At 44.4% G+C, this 24,234-nt stretch overlaps 1 protein-coding gene across 4 annotated transcripts; it reads left to right on the forward strand.

Annotated features, from left to right (window-relative positions):
• The first annotated feature begins 424 nt into the window (after positions 1-424).
• LOC140203975 (uncharacterized) lies at positions 425-7,604 on the forward strand. Of its 4 annotated transcripts, none has more exons than XM_072270174.1 (2): positions 425-496; positions 1,336-7,604. In XM_072270174.1, the coding sequence occupies exon 2, from the start codon at positions 1,646-1,648 to the stop codon at positions 2,570-2,572; it is 927 nt and encodes a 308-aa protein (XP_072126275.1). In that variant the 5' UTR covers positions 425-496; positions 1,336-1,645; the 3' UTR covers positions 2,573-7,604. The 4 variants fall into 4 exon arrangements, with proteins under 4 accessions (XP_072126275.1, XP_072126271.1, XP_072126274.1 ...); XM_072270170.1 differs by having other exon boundaries at positions 432-534; XM_072270173.1 differs by lacking the exon at positions 425-496 and adding an exon at positions 761-851.
• Positions 7,605-24,234: the final 16,630 nt, after the last annotated feature.

A 24,234-nucleotide genomic window follows, 5' to 3' on the forward strand; every position in this document is an offset into this window, starting at 1 on the left:
GATTTGATTATAGCGTTGGAACAGTCACGTTCATGAATGGTAAAAGAGACAGACGGGCTTTTACTACATGGTCAACCATTAGTTCAAACAGCCCTCGTGTGCCTGCTGGGTGTTCAACTTTTTCGGTGAAGCATCTAAAAATGATCCTGCAGCAGTAGATGATAAGAAAAATAGAAATCATGCTGGCTTCTGTTGCTGGGCTGGACAATTTATGTTTCGGTAACGTGTATCGATTAGCGTTGATTTGTTCCTTCTGGGGTCGAGATCGACATTATAGCAAACTCTGGAATCCTGAGTGGGGTGGGCAGTTCAATGGCGGTGGATCTTCCCAGAATTCGCAGCGCTGCAAGAAGGCCTTCTCTGAGCGTCATTGTCAAAGGCGCATGTGTGAGTCGTGTTGTGAGCATGTGTGTTAGGACCCGTAGGGACGGACTGAGGTTGAGTCGATCGATTGCTGGCAGAGGGAGCTGACCGACGCAGGGGACGAATTGAAATGGTGCGCGGACCGTGAAATTTTATAAATGTTCAGTGCAGGTAATAAGGATCGAACTGAGGACGCATATCCTTCTCGGTTACAAAGCGGTGAAGAGTTAAGAGTCGGTCATTAGCAGGGAAATGCGTAACTGTACGCCATCTTTGTGCAGTAATTGATAGGGCGCATGCGCGTCTGTTATCGTTCGCGTGCTCTGTTGCCGGGACTTCTATTTTCCGTGAAATGTGATTGGCTGAATCACCTCATTGACCTGTGGTGGGTGTGGAGTTGAGCCCCAGCCGAGTTGTATGCTTCAATCGGAGTAGTCTCTATGCATTATGGTTGTAGTCAGCGGGCGAAGAAGCGAACCGGAGTCCTGGTAGGGATCAAATTCAGCTGCAGGAGAAGATACTAGAAATGCAGGGTTAGAGAGTGAAGGTAAACTTGTTTATTAAACATACATGGAAGGGGTACGATAGCAGAGGCCTTCAAATTAAAAGTAATGATTTAAATAATGCAGACTCAGTGGTAAAGAGTAGAACGACACGGCATCGTTAATTATTAGTCGATATATCTGTTGGGGAGGTATGAAGAAACTTAATTACTCGGAAAATAGTCATACAGTGTAATTCAGGATCACGAACGTTAGTCTTATTAGGAACGTAGTTATGTCGATGAAGAAAAGAGGATATGGGAGCAAATGGTATGAACCGTTCAGATTGACTTTTCTACGTCTTGGAGAATAATGAAGCATAAAGCTGGAGTTAGTGGATTGGGTTTAGATTTGTGGAATTAAACTGTTCCACGGAACATAGAATTATCCGATTTTAATTATTAACAGTGATTTTTCGAAACTCTTGCAGACCGCAGAAGCAGAGGATTTGTGGTCAGGAATTCCAAACTAAACGTCACACCTGTTGGAGGTTTTTCACAATCTGAATATCATTGCCGTGGGAACCATTTCAGAGATCATGCTGGCAGGAAAAACACCGAGAGACGGGGATATGCACACCCCTGAGAGCATTCCAAAGTGCAGATCTGTGGGAAAAGACCTGATCTGATTGGAAATCGGACAACTTAACACTTCTCACATCGGAGAGAAACTCAAACTGTGATCAAGGCTTCAAAAGATTAGGCACAGGCACGTTGGGGAGATGCAAGGGCACTTGCACCATGGAGAAACCGTGTAAATGCAGGGACTGTGGGAAGGGGTTCAGTTACCCATCCCAGTTGGAAACACACCGTCGCAGTCACACCGGAGAGAGGCCATTCACCTGTTCCGAATGTGGGAAGGGTTTTGCTCTGTCATCCAGTCTCCAGCTGCACCAGCGGGTTCACAGTGATAAGAGACCATTTAAATGCTCTGACTGTGGGAACTCTTTTAAAATCTCTGCAGACCTAATTAAACACCAACTTGTTCACACTGATGAGAGACCGTTCGGCTGCTCCCATTGTGAGAAGAGATTTAGGCAGTCATCACATCTCATCCAACACCGGCGGGTTCACACTGGGGAGAGGCCGTTTACCTGCTCTGTGTGTGGGAAGGGATTCACTCATGCATCCAATCTTCGGACACACCAGCGGGTACACACGGGGGAGAGGATATTCACCTGCACCGTGTGTGGGAAAGGGTTCACACAGTCCTCCAATCTCAGGACACACCAGCGGGTTCACACTGGCGAGAGGCCGTTCACCTGCACCCTGTGCGAGAAGGGTTTTACAAATTCGTCCCACCTACTGACACACCAACTTGTTCACTTTGATAAGAGGGCCTTCAAATGCTCTGACTGCGAGAAGAGCTTTAAAAGTGCAAAGGACTTGCTGATACACAGGCGTGTTCACACTGGGGAGAGGCCATTCACCTGCTCCATCTGTGGGAAAGGATTCACTCTGTCATCTAACCTCCAAACACACCAGCGGGCTCACAGCGGAGAGAGGCCTTTCAGCTGCTCGCTGTGTGGTAAGGGCTTTAATCGGTCATCCAATTTACTGAGACACCAGCGAGTTCACACTAGGGAGAGGCCATTCACTTGCTCTGTGTGTGAAAAGGGATTTACTAGATCATCCCACCTGACGAGACACCAGCGAGTTCACAAGTGACTGAAAGAGTTGAGTTCTTCTGTATTTGCTGAGCAGGACCTCACTCTTCGCAGAGTCCTCAGACTCTGCATTTGTTAATTCTTTGTAACCGAGCTGGATCTTCTGGGGTCTGGAGGGATGCAACACCATGTGTTTGCTTCTGTCGTTCAATGACAAGCGGTTAGGTGATGATCTTGTCTGCGTGATTTTTGTCCTTGTGCCCTCAAGACCGTGTTGCTTCTGTGCCTGCGGTTCCACTGGTGGACAAGTCCCTGTTACCCAGCCTCTCCGGGTGTGGTATCAGGGAAAAGGACTGACAACATGCTCTACGTCCGTAAACACAAAACTGTCTGCATATTGCCGTTGAGTGTCTCTATTGCAGGCAACACGGGAAAAATCACTCCTGAAAACATCACAGGGATGTAAGTGTCGTCTGTTCAGTAATTGTATTTAACACAAAATGAACAAGAAACTAAATCTCAAACACTAGATTCTGCAGATGCTGGACATCCTGAGGAACAAAAAATGCTGGAGGAGCTCAGCAGGTCAGGCAACAGCTATGGAGGGGGTTAAACAGTTGATGTTTCTGACCCAGACCCTTCATCACGACTGGAAAGAAAGGGGAAGACGCTAAAGTAAGAAGGTGGGGGAAGGGAAGGATACAAGATAAATAATCCAACTCCTGAAACTTGGGACACGCCTGCAATCTAATGCCTCGGTGCATGAGATAAATGTTTTCAGAATTTGTTTGGAATTTAAATCAAGTTGGCAAATTATTTGACTTGAGGCTGTAGGTCTTTGGACGCTGTCCTGCACCAATCTGTAATGCGATGGAGAACATACATTTGTCCCAGCATAACCCTGGCAGATGTTGTTTGTGTACTTTTAAAGAGTGTCTCCTCTCTCCTTGGGTCTCCTGCAACTGCACTGATGTGAAGCAGGAAAATGTCAGGATGCTGCCCTAGCCTCTGGTCAGAGTCAGGGTGGTGCTCAAGCAAACAGATCTTTACAATAAGAATCACCCAAGTGCGGCCACAGTTTGGGCAGAGCGGTGGCGAAGTTGAGAGCAGGAGTGTGTCACAGAGCCCGCTGCACCCTTCAGCCAGGCGGAGGGTGATCCAGTGCCTTGAGCCCAATGTCTGGCAGTGCCCTGTTTGTCATTAACAGCTATCCGTATTCCGTAATTCTTTCCTGGAACAATTGGTAAAGGCAGTTTTTTAAAAAAAAGCTTGTAACAATGATTTAAAGACATTTGAATGGGGACATGGGAAGGAGATGGGATATTAGCCAAGTGCGTTATTTCTCACACGTGCACAGTAAAATGCATCTTTTGTGTCGAATCAGATCAGCAAGGATCGCCACGAGGGCAGCCTCCACGTGTTGCCATGCTTGCGACGCCAACATGGCATGCATGCCCAGAAGTTACCAATACTGACCCATACGTCTGGCATGTGGGAGGAAACCCACGCTGCCCTGGGAAGAACGTACAAACTCCTTAGAGACAGTGGTGAGAATTGAATCTCCGTCAACGATCGCTTGCGCTGTTCTGCCCCAAATGTGACTGACTTGTGTAGGCATCTTGGTCAGCACGGAGCAGATGGGCTGAAGGGCCTGTTTCCATGATCTGCATGTCCTGTCCTTCACTCTCTGCCGTTCCTGCACTGAAAGCCAGGCTCCTCCGGGACATACCCCAAATCGGGAAAGGCTGGGCGAATCCAACCTTGTGCACATCCTGTCTGATCACAGACCACTTCCTAACAGGGTAGTTGATCATCTGCATGACAAGCAGTTGAACCTGAGATGAAAACAATGCCCTTCATTGCATTGACAGAGGAATTAAACTGAGGGAAGTGCACGACCAAGCTTAATTTTAAGATGCAATTTAGTATACTGAAAAATAATAAAACTCATCCTGGGGAGGGTGGTGAGAACATCAGAAGTTTGAGGCTCGTTCAAAAGATTATAAATGATCTTGGACATCTACAGGAATGATATTATACAAAGCTTTCGGTCATTATAATTAGTTTTGCAACAACAGCTTGCATTCTTAAAGAAACCTAGGAAACCTATCATTTGTGACACTTGGGATATCAGGTGGAGATTTCAAAAGGGAATTCCACTGAGTACAACCTGGAGGGTTGAGGTGGTGGAGCAGCTGAGACTTGGGATATTTCAGTGGTCAGATTTGGAGTGGTTTACAGTTATGGGCTGGATGGAGCTAGGAGGGAGAGGTTTATTTATTGGGATTCAGTGGGGAGTAGACCCTTCAAGCCACACTGCCCAACAATCCCTGATTTAATCCCAGCCGAATCGGGGACAATTTACAATGACCAATTAACCCACTAACTAGCATGTCTTTGTACAAGGAAACCGGAGCACCCGGAGGAAACCCACAAGATCACGGTGAGAACGTACAAACCTCTTGCAGGCTGGAATGGAACCCAGATGGCCTGGATGGTAAAGTGCTGTGCTGACCATAATGCTATCGCACTGCTCCAGCACCATGTGGAAATAATAAAACATCAGTGGGAATTTTAAACTTAGGGTTGTGCTTAACTAGTAGATACTGTAATTCACAAGCATCTGATGCTGGGTGAAGGGGATCTAAAGAATTCGGACATTGTGGACAGAGCTTCAGTGACCTCCAGTTTATAGAGCAGGGATGGAAGTGGGTGACTGAATCGAGGTAGAAATAGGTGGTCTTGGAAATGTTCCAGAAATCATTTCAGCATCATGTACGTCACTGTCAGTCAACTGCCAAGGAGAAAGTGGAGGATTTATTAGCCTTAATAATATAACTTATTTGTAAAAGAAGCTCCAAATGGTAACATGTTTAGACCAGTCAAGGAGATTGTAACCAACACACACGAAAGTTGCTGGTGAATGCAGCAGGCCAGGCAGCATCTATAGGAAGAGGTACAGTCGACATTTCGGACTGATACACTTCATCAGGGTAGTCCAGCATCTGCAGATTTCCTCAAGGAGGTTGTGGCTGGTTTATGACCTAAATCTATGTACCTGCTTTCTCCACATCAGTTATCAAAAGTAATTGGTAGTAAAATTAACAATTGATCTCCCTTTTGATTACCTTTTGTACTTGTGTTTTCTAGTGTCATACTGGAGAGCCTGGATGTGATTTTTGTATTGTGTCGTCTTGTCCTAGATTCCTCAACCTAGCATAGTCGTGCCTTTATCCACAGTTTAATTTCAAGGTCATATCCTGAAAGCAAATAGATTATTTATAAGAATGCCTCATGTAATGACCGGAAGTGTAATGTTAGTTTTGCTGTGGCCGCTAGCAGAGCTTCACGTTTATTGTTACTTGGCCTTTTCACTCCCTTTGCTGCTTCGTTCTTGGATATGAAATAGCCATCCCTATCACTAATCGTAACTGAGTATCTGCACCATCGAAACAAACAGAAGCTGAGGAGAATTATCCTAAGCCCTTAAATGTATGTAAAATGATGATTGTCCTGACTGGATTTGAACTTACTTTATGAACAAGGTGTACGCCTGGACAACTTTCTCCCTCACCAGCTGCACTGGAGCAACTTGCCTGGAGACTGGGCTGGGCTGGCTCTGGCACAAACTGGGATGTGATCAAGGACCATGGCCCATGTTTTGTCCATTTGCATCCCAATATCCCGTGAACTGAGCAGAATCAGCTATGACCTGTGCTGTTAATCAGTGGAGATCACACAAGAAGCTGAGGTAGTATATTGTGTGCAGTTGAGAACACCAACCTACAGGAAAGATGTCAGTAAGATTGAAAGAATACAAAGAAAATTTACGAGGATCTTGCTGGGAAATAGGGACCTAGGTTATAGGGAAAGGCTGAATAGCTTAGGAACTTTATTCTGGAGTGTGGGTAGGAAAATGAGGGGAGATTTGATAGAGGTATACAAAATTACAACAGGTATAGGTAGGGTAAATTCAACCAGGCTTTTTTCCTCCACTGAGATTAGGTGAGGCTAGAACTAGAGGTCATGGGTTAAGAGTGAGAGGTGAAATATTCAAAGGGAACTGGGGAGGGATTTCTTCACTCAGAGGGTGGTGCAAGTGTGAAATGAGCTGCCAGCAGAAGTAGAGGATGCAGGTTCATTTTGATCGTTTAAGAGAAGTTTGGATGGCAGGGATATGGAGGGCTATGGTCCAGATGCTGGTTGCCTAGACTAGGCAGATTAATAGGTTTGGCACGCACTAGAGGATCGAAGGGCTTGTTTCTCTTCTGTCATGCTCTATGACTCTATCTGCCAGACACAGTCACCAGTTGCAAAGACTTCAGCCTTTGTCTGTCTTTTGTACCCACTTTCCCCCCAGTAATTCTCAGCATTGCCACATTAACAGAGCAGCGTCACTGAACACTTAACACTGCACATTTGAACTGGTGTAACTGGTTATGTATAGCAGTAACCAGCATTGCTGCATTAACAGAGCAGCATGCTGAACACTATGTTAGACATTTGAATTGGTTTAACTGATACCTATAGCAGTGACCAGCAGTAGGCAGTGAGGCCTATCTGGGTGGTGATATCCTCACTACCTGGTCTGCCTGTAATAAACATTTATCTAATATGACCTCTGGGAGTATGAAATGTGTGTGCATTTTAAAGGGCCTCACTCTTTGCTCTTCCCTGCTTTTAGGGTCAAATTGACAAACAACTGAATCAGCAGCCTTGTGCTTTCAAGTATCTAATTCTAACTGACTGAAGGAACATCCTGTTCTCAGACCAAGTCTATTTTTAATTACTATGATGAAAGCAGACGTGTAAACCAATGACATTCACCTATGATGTGAACCAAGGAAGGTATTTCTGTGTGTGTGTGTGATACTGACACAGCCTTGTGATCACAGTCACAACCATGCATGGTTAGAGTTGTGGCTGTGGTGGTGTGTTGGTAAAGAACGTACGTTCAACAAGTGAAGTACGGCCAACGCACACAGCTTGTTACAATAGAACTGGGGAGAAGTATAAGAAGGCTCTAAATCCAGTGTAATATCTGAGTTGGACACTATCCTCTTTATTTTTTATTGGAAAATGAATAAAATCAATAAAACCATCAGTATGAATTTGAATGTGTTTGATATCTCTGAACAGTGAATGGAGGGTGACTGCAGCTCAATTCTTCAACTTTCCCATTGGTATGGCAAAGTCTGTTTCCAGTCAGAGGAATGGGGGTGAGCAGATGAAAGTGTGGGGGAGCGGAGAGTAGGGAAGAAGTTGGGGTAGGAGTGAAAGAGAATTTGATGTGAGGGAAAATTGGGGTGTGGGGTAGGAGAGTTGACAAGAGAGGCCAGGAAATTCAATACTCTACCCATTAGCTGCCTTTCTTCAATTATAATTATTTATTTTAACTTTAAAATGTCTGTAATCTGTTCAACTGAAGTCAGTCAGAACACTAGTGCCTCGGGGCCACTGGGCTGTTCCCAGTGACAATAAAAACAGACCTTGTTTTCAGGATCATAGTGTGCTAATTAAATGTGTTTGAAGGAGCATTCTGGACCACACAGGAAATAGATCATGATTGAAGTAGATTGCTATTAATAGAGTATTTCTGACAGAAAAATCTGTTTTGGAATATTTGCGTGGAAGTTGCCAGATGTTGAGTACCTAAGTTATAGGGAAAAGTCAGATAGGTTAGGACATTATTCCTTGGAGCATAAGAGAATGAGTGGAGATATGATAGAGGTGTACAAAATCATCAGAGGTATAGATAGAGTAAGTGCACATAGGCTTTTCCCACTGAGCAACACACATCAAAGTTGCTGGTGAATGCAGCAGGCCAGGCAGCATCTCTAGGAAGAGGTATAGTCGACGTTTCAGGCCGAGACCCTTCATCAGGACTAACTGAATGAAGAGTTAGTAAGAGATTTGGAAGTGGGAAGGGGAGGGGGAGATCCAGAATGATAGGAGAAGACAGGAGGGGGAGGGATGGAACCAAGAGCTGGACAGGTGATTGGCAAAAGGGATACGAGAGGATCATGGGTCAGGAGGCCTTGGGAGAAAGAAAATCGGGAGGGGGGGGAAAACCCAGAGGATGGGCAAGGGGTATAGTAAGAGGGACAGAGGGAGAAAAAGGAGAGAGAGAGAAAGAATGTGTCTGTACAAATAAATAACGGATGGGGTATGAGGGGGAGGTGGGGCATTAGTGGAAGTTAGAGAAGTCAATGTTCATGCCATCAGGTTGAAGGCTACCCAGACGGAATATAAGGTGTTGTTCCTCCAACCTGAGTGTGGCTTCATCTTTACAGTAGAGGAGGCCGTGGATGGACATGTCAGAATGGGAATGGGATGTGGAATTAAAATGTGTGGCCACTGGGAGATCCTGCTTTCTCTGTCGGACAGAGAGCAGGTGTTCAGCGAAACGATCTCCCAGTCTGCGTCGGGTCTCGCCAATATGTAGAAGGCTGCATCGGGAGCACGGGACGCGGTATATCACCCCAGCCGACTCACAGGTGAAGTGTTTCCTCACCTGGAAGGACTGTCTGGGGCCCTGAATGGTGGTAAGGGAGGAAGTGTAAGGGCATGTGTAGCACTTGTTCCGCTTACAAGGATAAGTGCCAGGAGGGAGATTGGTGGGGAGGGATGGGGGGGGGAACGAATGGACAAGGGAGTCACGTAGGGAGCGATCCCTGCGGAATGCGGGGGGGGGGGGGAGATGTGCTTACTGGTGGGATCCCATTGGAGGTGGCGGAAGTTACGGAGAATAATATGTTGGACCTGGAGGCTGGTGGGGTGGTAGGTGAGGACAAGGGGAACCCTATTCCTAGTGGGGTGGCGGGAAGATGGAGACACATTCTTTCTCTCTCTCTCTCTCCCTTTTCTCCCTCTGTCCTTCTCACTATACACCTTGCCCATCCTCTGGGTCCCCCCCCCTCCCGATTTTCTTTCTCCCAAGGCCTCCTGTCCCATGATCCTCTCATATCCCTTTTGCTAATCAACTGTCCAACTCTCGGCTCCATCCCTCCCCCACCTGTCTTCTCCTATCATTTTGGATCTCCCCCTCCCCCTCCCACTTTCAAATCTCTTACTAGACCTTCTTTCAGTTCGTCCTGACGAAGGGTCTCGGCCCAAAACGTCAACTGTACCTCTTCCTAGAGATGCTGCCTGGCCTGCTGCATTCACCAGGAACTTTGATGTGTTTTGTTTGAATTTCCAGCATCTGCAGAGTTCCGCGTGTTCGCATTTTTCCACTGAGGTTGGATGAGACTAGAACGTAGATTTAGGATGGAAGGTGAAATATTTAAGGGGGAACCTGAGGGGCAGATTCTTCATTGAGAGGGTGGTACGAGCTGCTGGTGGAAGTGGTGGGTGCAGGTTCGATTTCAGAGTGTAAGAGAAGTCTGGATAAGTACATGGTGGATGCGAGTGGGATATGGTCTAGCGGGGCTAGGCATGATAACAGTTCAGCATGGACTGGATGTGACAAAGGGCCTCTTTCTGTGCTGTAATGCTCCATGACGATTTGGAAACTAGTCCTCTGGCCCACTAGATTCCATAGCTCCATCCACATCCCATGTTGCCCCCCCCCCACCCCCATATCTTATTTAGAAATCAGCTCCCACCCTCACGCCCATCTACACTCTAGGAGCAACCACAGTGGGCAATTAACCAAGTTGCTGTCTTTGGGATGTGGAAGGAAACGGGAGCAGCCTGAGGAAACACAGTTGCTCATTGAGTGTGCAAGCCCCACACACAAAGCAGGAGAGTTCAGTAGTATCACAGGCATCGGGTTCAGTAGTGAACTCAGAGGCAGCCATTATAATAGCTGCGCTATAGTACTTAGGAACAATGAACTACAGTTGTGACAATCTACTTTTGATCGCTGGGACTCCTCTCACAGCCCGAGTGTTTGATAGTTTCTCCAGCTGCAGGCAGTTTTTCCACATGCTCTGATCAGGTATCTCTCAATCTCTGGTGCGTGAGCAGGTGAGATGACAAAGTAAATTCCTAACAGTGTACATAGCAAGTGATTAAACACAAGAGAATAGAAGGGTGGTTGGTGTGGGGTGGGGGGTGAAGGACTGCTAGCTAGAAGGTGATAGGTGATAGGTAAAGGGCTGGAGAGGAAGGAATCTGGTAGGAGAGGAGAGTGGACCATGCGAGAAAGGGAAGGATGAGGGACACTAGAGTGAAGTAGGTACAATTATAGCACTTAAAAGACATTTTGACAAGTACATGGATAGGAACGGTTCAGAGGCATATGGGCCAATAGCAGGCAAATGGGACTAGCTCAGATACACATCGTTGGTTGTCACGGATGAGTTGGGTCAAAGGGCTTGTCTCCTGTGCTGCATAATTGCATGGCAATGACTAACGTGAACTTGTCATCAATGCTGAACTGAAATTGTGACCTGTTCTCAGGATAGATTTACCAATATTGATATATTTAGTGTTCCTATTTTAAGGCAGCAACCTCATACACTTCCTTACCAGCCTTATTAGGTGCCTTGTCAGCTTCATGGATCCCTGTTGAGAATATCCCTGCAAGCGGTCTAAGTGCTATACCTGTCCATACACCTCCTCCCTCACCTCCATTCAGCCCCAACAGTCATTCCAGGTGAGGCAGCACTTCACCTGTGCATCTGCTGGGGCCGTCTTATTGCGTCTGGTACGCCCATACAGCCTCTGCGTTGCTGATACCCATCATAACTTGGAGAGTTTCATCGAGCAGCACCTGCCACATGTGGGACTTGCGAGTGGGTAAACATTTTACTTCCCATTCCCATTCCAATGTGTCGGTCCGTGGCCTCACCTTGTGCCAAAATGAGGCCCCTCTCAGAGCAGCACCCTATATTCTGTCTGGGTACCCTACAACCTGAAGGCACGAATATTGATTTCTGCTGCCAGTAAACAAATTCCCCCCCCACCCCCCACCACCACCACTCCTCTCTTCCCTACTCTGATTGTTTACTTCTCACCTGCCTATTTCTTCCGCCTGGGACACCCCCCCCCGCCACCGCCCCCGCTCATTCCCTTTCTCCTATGGTCCACTCTCCTATCAGATTCTTCCTTCTCCTTTCTCACCCACCTGGCTTCACCAATCATCTTCCAGCTAGCCTCTTTCCCCTACCCGAAATGTCGATTGTTTATTCATTTCCATGGATGCTGCCTGACCTGCTGAGTTCCTCCAGCATTTTGTGTCTATTGCTTTCCACTTTTTAATTTTTTCCCCGACCAAAGTAAGTCATGTGATAATTTCCTGCATTATATTCCACCTGCCATGCCCTCACCTGTTGGCTCATGATGCCTCTGTGGTCCAAAGGTTCTTCAGAAGAATGAGGCATCAAACTTGTTCATTGCAGCTGTTTTATTAAATGTTACAGGAACAAACACTGAACACAGAGCTGAGAGAAGAAAGAACAGTCAAAGGGAAAAAAACAGTTGTGGTTGTCTCAGCCTGGAGATAACCAAACATTGCAATGATACTTAACTATAAAATAGCCAGATTCAAGTACAGTGACACCTGCTACTGAAAACCAATAAATTTCTAGAAAAATATAGAAGCAACCACTGTAGTTACCGGAAAAATTAACATGTATATAAATGATTATACAAAAATGCAAGCCAGTATAGGAAAGTTTATTTAGAAGAAAAATAACAACTCCACACCCCACTTCAACATACCGATTAAATTAGCTTGTCTATATTGTCCCAAATCCAACTGCATCCTCCTCACAGCTTAGTACCACCCAGCCTCAGACAGAGATTTTTGCATCTTTGTGAGCAGTCAAAAGGCTGGAGGAGAGCTAACATCCCTTCATTTAAGGAGAGCTGCAGGAACTGGCTAGGTTACACAGACAAATGAGTCTAACATGAGCGGCAAAGAAAGTTCTCAGGGATAGTACTTATATACGTTTGGAAAGGTAGAAGATGATCAGAGATGGCATGAGTTGATAGGGGTGGCTGAAAGACTCAATCTGAGGTTGGTTGTATGAATTAATTTGAGTTGGATGTTCTGATTCAGGAACTGAAAATGCCAAACAAATTCAAGAATGTAATCATCAAAATCCATTCCCATGTGGTAGGAAATGCTGCCAGTGACCGTCCTAAACTGCTGGTCATCATCCACATCCCCAGAATTATCAGGAACCTTGGGATTCCTGAACGAATTCCTGAAATGTGCTGACTGCCACTGATTTTTGGTCTGTACTACAACCTGAAGTCCAGCAGCAGAAAATAAACTTGCTCCAGGTCCCCAGGAGCTACACCGAGAATCAGCCTGTCGAACCAGGGCCAGGTTACACCCGAGCAGTGGCCACAAGTCCCTAAATAAGAGTGCCGTGAACAGCTGTGGGAGAGGAGGCCTGAGAGAAAGTGGCTTACATCTTTTAATTGTTTGAATACATTTTAAGCATACAGGACTAGGATACATGGACAACTTGGTCAACATCGGCGAGTTGGGCCATAGCACCAGTTGCTGTATTGTACTACTTCATGACTGTATGCAATTTTATTTCTTTGCATTTTTATAATTGACCTTATTTTTCATACTCTGAAATGTCTGGGAACTTACTAGATATAGATAGGAGCAATTTTATGGCTTGCCACTTGGTAGTGTTACGTAGGACAAGTTGCTGCCTCACTGTTCAGATGCTGGCCAACACTTCGTGCTTCCAAAATGTAAGACTACTTTTTCCAGATGCCATCAGTGAGCACAGGCATCTGGTTGTTGACAGTAAATTCTCATCATAATCTATTTTCTCTGGTACAGAAGGCCGGAAAAAGAAGGTGTAACATTAAAAATGTCCTGCATGGGAAGCTGCTCAGTTGCTTGGCATTCAGGATGAGGTAGTAAATTGAATTCAACATTGGCTTAGCTGGAGAGTGGTAGGCTCTGACTGATGCCTGTGACTAATAGAGCAACGCAGGTCTGTTGTTTGCCATCTTTAGTAATGATTGTGTGGTAAACTGGATCAGCATACTTGCAGATCGTTAGAGTAATTTTTGGGTTTAGGTCATTTACATTTAGGAAATGGCTTTGGCTACCAGTATTCTGTTCCTTGATAATGTATTGTGGATTTAAGTTGGAATAATTCATTTCCTAAAAGCTGTGAATCCTGGTCCACAGACGATGCTGGCATCTGTGGGATGGATGTGAACCAGAAGGTGAGAAGTTTGCATGTAGCTTCAAAAGAAAGCATTATCTATACTTTGTAAATATGGAATTGTCCTTTGTGTTTAGCAAATAAATATCGAGCCCCACGTTGGGCCAGCAGACCTTTCCACCGAAAGCATCTCCATATGATGCCTGCTGTAACTTGTTTTGTCTAATAAAGAAGCTGCTTTGTATCTACCAGTGACTCTCCAGTGATTTCACAGATGATGCCAAGATTGCTGGTGAAGTGAACAGTGAGGAAGAATATTAAAGCTTGCAGTGGGATCTGCCTGGCCTGCTGAATTCCTCCAGCATTTTGTGTGTGTTGCTTGGATTTCCAGCATGTGCAGATTTTCTCTTGGTTGTCAGTAGGGTCTGAAGCTGCTGGGAAAATGGGGTGAAAACAGCATATGGAATTTAATGCAGACAGGTGTGAAGTGTTGCACTTTAGGGTGACAAACCAGGGTAGGACTTGCACAGTGAACGGTAGGTACCGAGGAGAGTGGTAGAATAGAGGGATCTGTGAGTACAGATCTATAATTCCTTGAAAGTGGCGTCACAAGTAGATAATGAGAGCTTTTGGCACATTGGCCTTCGTAAATCAAAGTATTGAGTACAGGAGTTGGGATGTTATACTCAAGTTTTATAAATCATTGGCGAGGCCAAATTTGGAGTACTGTGTACAGTTCTGTTCATTGACCTACAGGGAAGATATTAATAAGGTTGAAAGAGCACAGAGAAAATCTACAGGGAGGTTGCCATGACCTGAGTTAGAGGAAAAGGTTGAATAGGTTAGGACTTATTTCCTGGAGCAGAGGTGAAAGAGGGGAGATTTGACAGAGGTGTACAAAATTCTGAGGGGTATAGATAGGGCAAATGCAAGCAGGTTTTATCCACCTAGATTGGGTGAGACTTGAGCTAGAGGTCATAGATTAAGGGTGAAAGGTGAAATATTTAAGAGGAATCTGAGGGGAAGATTCTTCACTCAGAGGGTGATGGAAGTATGGAACAAATTGTAGAGGATGTGGTGGATGAGGGTTTGATTTCAACATTTAAGAGAAGTTTGGATTAAGAACATGGATGGGAGGTGGATATCTGTGGTGCAGGTGTGGATTGATGGGACTTAGGCAGGATAACAGTTCGGCATGCTATGATAGATTGAAGGGCCTGTTTCTGCTCTGTAGTGCTCTATGACAATATAAAATCAAAGCTGATAATAGTTCCCAAAGTGGACAATATCGCCACCTGGAGATGGTAGGAGTTTCTAAGGAACGATGAAGATAAAGCGAGCGATGGGGGTTCTCAGTAGCAAGAGGGCAGCTGAGGGCTTACAGGCTTAATTTAAGAAATAAATTACTTATTATAAATATTTGATACTCAGTGCCTCATGATTGATTACAATGATCACGTAATCACCTCATCTTTTGCTAACCCGCTGTTCTCTTAGACTGTGCTCAAAGTGTCTTATGCTTGTTGAAAAGAAATGTGGCACTTCTGTATTTGGCATATCATCAGAAATCTGGACTGAAGGAATTGTGATATTTTAGGGCCTGGCCCAGACATTGTTACTGTCCACTACTACAGTGCCGTGTTAGCTAGTACGATTCCCATACTCTAATCAGGCAGTGATGCCATTCCTGTGAATTAGGGTATGGTGTTCAATGGGGTAAAGTTCAGAATCTGCCCTTTTGATTGGTCTTGACCACATTTTTCTAGCCCAAAGCCCAACCAGGATATCGCTGCCCCACTTTAGGTACCTTCAGGCAGAGAGTCAGGTTTTGCCCGAGCTACGATGATGTCACCACTTTCCCCTTTATTGATCACAGTGCAGAAGGCTGGACTTAAACCAGGCGATTGGCCATGGTGGGTAATCCATAGCAAAAACTGGCAGAAACAGACCAAATGAAAAAGAAGTGTGGACAGTTTAATGTGGATTTATATGAGCAACCAATTTGTCTGCTGTGTGAAAAAGATTTTTCAGATGAGGCAATGGAATCAATATAACAATTGAACAATTAAAGAGAAAGCAAACAAGATATTGGCTTATTTTCAGTCACCCCGTGAAAACTTTCAAAGACAGAAAACACTTCAAAACAAGTTTGCCAGCACTTCACAATAAAACAGCAAGCTCATTCAACATTTCATTGCCCATTGTTAAATCTGGAAAGCCCTGTGCAATTGGACAAGAACTGGCTCTGCCAGCAGCAACAAAGAAGTGAAATCCTGATGAAGGGCTTCGGCCCGAATAGTCAACTGTACCCTTTCCCATAGATGCTGCCTGGCTTGCTGGGTTCCTCCAGCATTTTGTGCATGCTGCCAGTGGTAAGGGAGGTTTTGAGTATGGCTTTGCATAAGATCAAATAATTAAAACCATTCCGTGACAACTCCATTAAAAGACATAGCTGAAATGCCTGAAAATGTGGAAGACACACTGTGTAACATACTGAGGACAACAGAATTTGCTCTGCAGTTGGATGAGTCAACTTTGACAGCCAATGGATCTTTGCCACACAATCAAAATGCTGGAGGAACTCAGCAGGTCAGGCAGTGTCTACGGAATGAATAAACTATCAACGTTTTGGGCCGAGACCCATCTTCGGGACTGACATAGAAGGGGGAAGATGCCAGAATAAAAAGGTGGGGGAAGGAGAAGGAGGCTGTCTAGAAGGTGATAGGTGAAGCCGTAGGTGGGAAAGGTAAGGGACTGGGGAAGAAGAATCATGGGAGAGGAGAGTGGGCCATAGGAGAAGAGGACCTAGCGGGGAGTGATAGGCAGGTGGGAAGAGATAAAAGGCCAAAGTGGGGAATAGAAGAAGAAATCTTTGCTTCTCGGTTACGTTCACTTCATAAAGAATGAAAACTTGGTTCAGGGGTTGCTATTTGCAAGGGGACTAGAAACAGATACGAAGGGGGAGACAATATTTGGGTTGTTGAGCAATTTTTCAAAAGAAAGGATATTCCACTCACCAACGTTCTTGCTTGTGCATCAATGACAGGACACCGCCGTGAGGTTATTACTTTATTGAACAGAGTTGTAGCTAACATAGTTACCATTCGCTGTTTAATTATCAGACAACATCTTGTCACAATAAACCTAAGTGATTGGCTGCATGAATCATTCAATGCTGTTCCAGGTATCACAGTGGTAAGTAACGCCAATTCTCACAATTTCAAGAGCTTTGTATTGAGGATGGTGAACAGTTTCAACGCTTGCTGTTCCACACAGAGTCCGATGGCTCTCAAAAGGAAACTGCCTGAGATGCTCTCATGCACTTTTTGAAACTGAGATAAAATTATTTGAAGACTCTAATGCTTCATTCAGTAATTGACTCAAGAATATTAAGCATAGCACTGCTTATTTCTCAGAATTATTCTTAAAGTTTAATGAAATCTGTTTTCAATTGCAAGGAAACTGTGAATCTTATTAAAGAAATCAGTTGTCTCCACATTTCTGTCCAAATTAATCCTGCATTGGGCACCATGATCCTTTCCAATTTCTGAGCCTCAGAGTTGAAAGAAAAAGAAAGAAAAGCAGACGATGATCTTGAAGTATACTATGTCTATCTGGGTGAGCCGCATAAAGACATGTCAGAGATCTCAGGATTTTCCCTCACTCCAAATTCTTTATTAGTGAGGCTGTCAAAGGTTACAAGGAAAAGGCAGGAGAAGGGCAGGGATAATATCAGCAGATGCAATCTCAATGGCTCTTCACATGGCTTTAGACCACCTGGACAACACAAACACTTACGTCAGGATGCTGTTCATCAACTAGAGCTCAGCATTTAATACCATCATTCTCACAATCCTGACTGAGAAGTTACAGAACCTGGGCCTCTGTACCTCCCTCTGTAATTGGATCCTCAACTTCCTAACCAGAAGACCACAGTCTGTGTGGATTGACGATAACATCTCCTCCTCACTGACAATCAACACTGGTGCACTTCAGGGTGTGTGTGCTTAGCCCACTGCTCTACTCTCTGTATACACATGACTGTGTGCCTAGGCATTGCTCAAATACCATCTATAAATTTACTGATACACAACCATTGTTGGTAGAATCTCAGATGGTGAGGAGAGGGTGTACAGGAGTGAGATATGCCAACTAGTGGAGTGGTGCCGCAGCAACAACCTGACACTCAATGTCAGTACGACAAAAGAGCTGATTGTGGGCTTCAGGAAGGGTAAGGCGAAGGAACACATACCAATCCTCATAGAGGGATCAGAAGTGGAGAGAGTGAGCAGCTTCAAGTTCCTGGGTGCCAGTATCTCTGAGGACCTAACCTAGTCCCAACATATCGATGAAGTTATGCAGAAGGCAAGACAATGACTATACTTCATTAGGATTTTGAAGGGATTTGGTATGTCAACAAACACACTCAAAAACTTATATAGATGTACAGTGGAGAGCATTCTGACACGCTGCACCACTGTCTGGTATGGGGGGCAGCGGCTACTGCACAGGACCAAAAGAAGCTGCAGAGGGTCATAAATTTAGTCAGCCCCATCTTGGGCACTAGCCTACAAAGTACCCAGGACATCTTCAGGGAGCGGTGTCTCAGAACGTCAGCGTCCATTATTAAGGACTTACAGCACCCAGGGCATGCCGTTTTCTCACTGTTACCATCAGATAGGAGATACAGAAGCCTGAAGGCACACACTCAGCGATTCAGGAACAGCTTTTTCCCCTCTGTTATCCAATTCCTAAATGGACATTGAACCCGTGAACACTACCTCGCATTTTTAATATATTTCTGTTTTGCACGTTTTTAAAAATCTATTCAATGTACTTATACCGTAATTGATTTATTTATTATTATTATTTTCTTCTTCTCTATTATGTATTGCATTGAACTGCGGCTGCTAAATTAACAAATTTCACGACAATCAGTCAAGATGGAATGGTGAAGCAGGCTCGATGGGTCGAAAGGCCTAATTTTGCTCCCAGGTCTTATTATATCATTTATATGCAAGATAAGAAAAATAAATGGTTTATCAATACTGTACCATCTGAGGAATTCCTTGCCCAGTACCATTTCATCTGCACTTACAGATGTCCCCAAGGGAAATTGATTTAGAGACGGTCCCTGAGGGGGAAGCTCATTTTGCGCATGCGTCATTGGTGCCGCTCAGCGCTGGCTGGCGATTCGTTAGGAGTGAGGCGACGGCGGTCATTCATCGTTTCAGTTCGGGGTTCGTGACGTCAATGATTCGTTGGGGGTTTATTCACCCCATTTCCCCCATGTTACGTCTTCACTTATTATTAGTGTGGTATGCGCATGCCCATCGTGCAATCACGATTTGATCGACGTTATCCGCGGGCCAATCGAAGCCTCGTAAAAGGAATGTACTCCAACTAATCGAAGCGGGCGAGAGGCGGGACCTAGGCTGAATCTGTACCTCAAAAGTCAACTGAATGTTATAGAAAGAGGACCTTTGGTCCATCTAGTCTATGTCGAATCGTTCTCGTGATTCTCTGCTGAATATTCTCCATTGCCAGCACATTTATTTCTTAGATAAAAGGGCCCAAAACTGCTGACAATACTCCCAAGTTAGGTCTGACCAATAAAGCCTGACGAAGGGTCTCGGCCCGAAACGTCGACTGGATCTCTTCCTACAGATGCTGCCTGGCCTGCTGCGTTCACCAACAACTTTTTGTGTGTTGCTCAACATTACATCTTTGCATCTATATTTTATATTACATAAATTATATTACATCTATATTTTAGTGTCCTACCACATGTATAGTACATATGTGCAGAAAGTCAGGACTCAAAAGTGTTGTGACAAACTGAATCCAGAATTGTCATGGTGATTTGTGGCAGACGGTGGTGCTTTCTTATCCAACTGGAAGTTTGTAACCAGTGGTGCACTGCAGGGATCAATGCTGGGACCCTTTTTGTTGGTCATAAATAAATGACTTAAAAATTCTGTGATCTGAGAAGTAAGTTTGCTGATGGCATAAAGATTGGTGGAGTTGTAGGTAGACAGGACGCAGATCAGTCAGAAAGTTGTTTGGAGCAGTGTTAGATGGAATTTAATCCAGACAGTTGAGATAAAACATTTCATGATCTATCCAGGAAATGCCAACTGAAGGGGTGTTGTACGCAGACGCCATCTTGACCGGTCTTGTGTTCAGTTTTGATCATCCCCGTTTAGGAAGGTTGTGGATGCTTCAGTGGTGGTGCAGAGGATGCTTCCTGGATATCACAATATCGTGACCGAGGGGCATGTACTGTACTGTAGTGTTCTATGTTTAACCATATCTCCGGAAGTAAAACTGTAAATCAAAAACTGCAGATGATGCAGAATGTGCGCTACGTTTCGGATAACATACACAGAAAAGCAAGTTGGTATGTTCCTTCCCGTGTGCATGTGGCTTTCCTTCAGATTCTCTGGTCACCACCCCCACAAGCAGTCAAAGGACATACCAGTCAGTAGGTTTATTAGTCATTGTAAACTGACCCGTGATTGGGCTAGTGTTAAATTAGTGGGTTGCTGGGTGGCATGGCACAGCTCGAAGGGCCAGGAGGGCCTGTTCCACTTGGTATCACTAAATAACTAAACAAACAAATAAACAGACAGAGCAAGAAAATGGGAGCTGCAGTCATCTGCTCGGCCTTGCAAAGGTTTCGGATAAACTAGAGAAACTCACTGTGACGACAGCCTCGAGAAACTGGGGCTGATTACACTGAAACACAAAGCAGACCTGAGGCAGTTGTTCAAAATTTATACAGGAAGATCAGTAAAGCTTATTTAAGTTGTTCAATCAAGAACTTCCAGCAATAGAGATAGAATGTAACATTCCCTTCTTTTCATAAACCGGTAAGAGGAGAATTGTTATTTTCATTTTTTTATCATATATTTTATACTAGTTTAACAATATGATTTTGACAATGTCCATCTTAATCTTGTTTTATATTGTTACTGATATACATATATTTGAACTAATTCTCCTCTTGATTGTATTTATGCTTTTTTTTAAATCAATAAAAAGATTAATAAAGAAAGAATGTAGCAGATTTTGCTCTGTGCCGTCTAAAGGTCCCGGGGGCAGAGTTTACAAGTACAGAACGGGTTCAGTATAATGTAAAGTTCCTTCCGCTATGTCCCATCAAGGACTGGAAGACAAGGATTGAGTAAAGATGTCAGTGTGGAGTTCAGGGAGTCTGACGGCTGAGCAATGCCGTGATGTCACGATGCAGGGTTATTCAGGTAGCAGGTTGCCTCCTTCCTTTCACAGTGTACCGGGGGAGATCACGTCTCAAACACACGCTGCCTGGTTATACTGAGAATGCTGGGGAAGAACCCTCACTGAGACTATGGAACACAACTCGGTCGGGAAAAGAAGAGGAGAAGAGGGCTGGTAGGCGATATACTGACTAAGATCAAGCTTCTGTTACAGAGCTTTCAGACTCCAGCAGTGGTGACTGAATTCAGTAACTTTCAAGTGCGGAGGTGAGGGGAGGGGTGCAAGAAACAGACCAGGAGAGTGCTGTGCAAGGGAAGCTTGTGCAAAATCATGTATTGTGAATGTAAGGAGAAGAACATCAGGAGGTCAAGACACTGCACTGCTGTGCCTTACGTGAAACTCCAGGGGCTGGAGCAGCACCTTGCACTGTGTATTAAAAAAGTGATTGCTTCGAACAAATAAAGGAAGTTTTGTTGACAAGAAGTTAGGCTGTACCCTAAACAGTATAGAACATCATGAAATATACTGATACTGATAAAGGGAATGGGGGGGAGCTGTAGGAGAGGAAGTGTACCGTGGGGATTTGAATTGGAGATAAAGAAAAAATACGTGAGTATTGTCTATATGGTCAGCGATTGAGAGACATTGATGGGCAGAGAGATGTAGGGCTTTAAGTGAACTGTTAATAACTATAGGAGTGATTACTGTGTTGGCTTTTATTTGAAGGAGGCTGAAATACAAAGGGGAGGAAGATCAGGACACTGCTCCTGTGCAATGATTCATCAGCCTTGGAGTAGGAAACTTTGCAGATTCATCAAATTGACACAGCAGCTGACAAGTTTAAATGATGAAGATATGTGCAGGATTACATTTGTATTACTGCATTGCAGTGGAGGGGTATAAACTGATTCAGGGCAATTATGAAGTATCTCCACTGAGCTCACGGCAAAGGGGCACAATCAAACTGAAGGGGTTTATGGCAGACACTGCTGCACCTGAAAGGTGAGGGTCTCATCTCCAAAGGGCGGCTGAAGTTAAATCTTAAATATTGAATAGCAAATTGTTAGATCTGTTTTTGATCTAAGATAAAATGCAGTTGTTAGCTTTACAAATCTTCAAAATGTTCTGATATTTGAGAAGGGTATAATATATTAAAATCATAGCCAAGCCAAATAAAAGAAAAATTAGGAGACATAATATTGTAAGGGTGGTAAAGGTGTGGAATAGTCTCCCATTAGAATTAATAGAATGATTTTAAACCTGAGATGAATGATCTTTTCTTGCACAACACCTTTAAAGAAGATGGAATGGAGAGTTAGATCAGCCAGTGTCAATGTACGTTGTCTGAGTGGACTGCCGGGAGAAACAATTGCTAAGGGTTAGGGCAAGATATAACCAAAGGTCATATTGATTCACAGAAGATTGTATTTAAATATCCACTAAAAGCAAAACACGCTTGTAATCTTGAGGCAACTAACCTGTACTCAAACAAATTGCCACCAAAGCAATGTGATAATGACAGGATAATCTGTAATACTGGGGAGTAACAACCTTTGCCCACACACTGTGCAGGTATTTGGCCTTGCTCCTTTAAAAATTAAGGATGTTTCCCCCACGTCGCTTTCTAGAGCTCCATTTCCTCACAAAATTCTTCTCAATCTCTTGTTGGGATTTAACAGGGATTGTTTTTATTTGGTGTGAGCACGTGGCCAAGTGGTTAAGGCATTGGACTAGCTACCTGAAGGTCGTGAGTTCGAGCCCCAGCCGAGGGAACGTGTTGTGTCCTTGAGCAAAGCACTTAATCACACATTGCTCTGCGACGACACTGGTGCCAAGCTGTATGGGTCCTAATGCCCTTCCCTTGGACAACATTGGTGTCGTGGACAGGGGAGACTTGCAGCATGGGCAACTGCTGGTCTTCCATACAACCTTGCCCAGGCCTGCACCCTGCAGAGTGAAGACTTTCCAGGCGCAGATCCATGGTCTCGCAAGACTAACGGATGCTTTAAATGATTTTTATTTGATTACCTCCAGGTTTTGCACATCTTTAGCAAAGAAGACATTCTATTAAAATCTTCAATTTTAAAAGGTCTGAAGGATGACTGAATAGAGACTTTTAAAAATCTTTGCAGAAAGAATGAATATCAAGAATTTTTTCTGCTCTTTACGAATTAAATGAATAATGTTGGGAGAGCGAGTTGAGGGTGGGATACCCTCACAGGCAGAGTTGTGTTCCATTGTGGGCTCCAATCCACAGAAAGGATACCATAAACACAAGAGGTTTTCCAGATGCTGGAAAACTTGAGTAACACACATAAGAGTGCTGGAGGAACAAAGCAGATCATGCAACATGTATGGAGAGCAATAAACAGCTGATGTTTCAGACAAAAATCCTTCAGGACTGGGAAGGAAGGGGACGGAAGCCAAAGTGAAAAGAAGGTGAAGGGAATCACCATTCTTTGAAAAAAAGAGGGCATCACAGATGTTCTAGAATACAATGCCACATCTGGAGTGGAGACAGAGGAACTGAGACTTTTCACCCGCCCACCACCTCCCTCTGGTTCTCCTCCTTTCCTTTCTTCCATGGTCTACTCTCTTCATTTGATTCCGTCCTCTTCCCACCTATCACTTCCCAGTTTTGTACTTTATCCCTCCTTACCCACCCCACCAGCATCCCCCTTTCTGGTCTCACCTATTACCTGCCAGTTTGTACTGCTTCCCTTCCTCCATCTTCTCATTCTGCTCCCATTCTTCCCAGTCCTGATAAAGGGTCATGGCCTGAAACATTAACTGTTTAATCGCCTCCATGGATGCCACCTGACCTACAGAGTTCCTCCAGCACTTTGTGTATTTCACAAAAAGGATATTTTGTCGTTGGAATGTGCAATTCAGGCTTTGGACGGAAACTGGAATTTGAAACACGGAATGAGTGTGGGCAGGCTTCATGAGCTTATTTTGAGTTTGGACGGCTGCAGGTTGGCCTGATTCAGGAATACAACTTGTTGAAAATACTTGGCAAAGTGGCAATATAAAATTATTTCCATGCAACGGACAATCTGCCTGAGGAGGTCAGCACAGTGGGCAGCATATGTTGGGGAGGAACTGTTAATGTTTTGGGCCAAACCACTACATCAGGGCATGATGGTCCTTAACCCCATGAGTTCCATTAGTAGGTAGTTTAATGCTCCAGATTCCAGAATCTGCAGTCTCTTGTATCTGCACTAAACTATTTTGAGACTGTTGCTGGAGTTCAGAACGGAATGTCATATCACCGATTTAGAATTAATATTCTGGCTATGACACCGAAAAGGACTTTTACCCTTTAATTTTTTTTTGTAAATATCTGCCCTGAATGATTGTGGGAGATTACAGAAATTTCTATGATGCCACGCTT

This window comes from Mobula birostris, chromosome 10 (assembly GCF_030028105.1).
Source record: "Mobula birostris isolate sMobBir1 chromosome 10, sMobBir1.hap1, whole genome shotgun sequence".
Lineage (NCBI taxonomy): Eukaryota > Metazoa > Chordata > Chondrichthyes > Myliobatiformes > Myliobatidae > Mobula > Mobula birostris.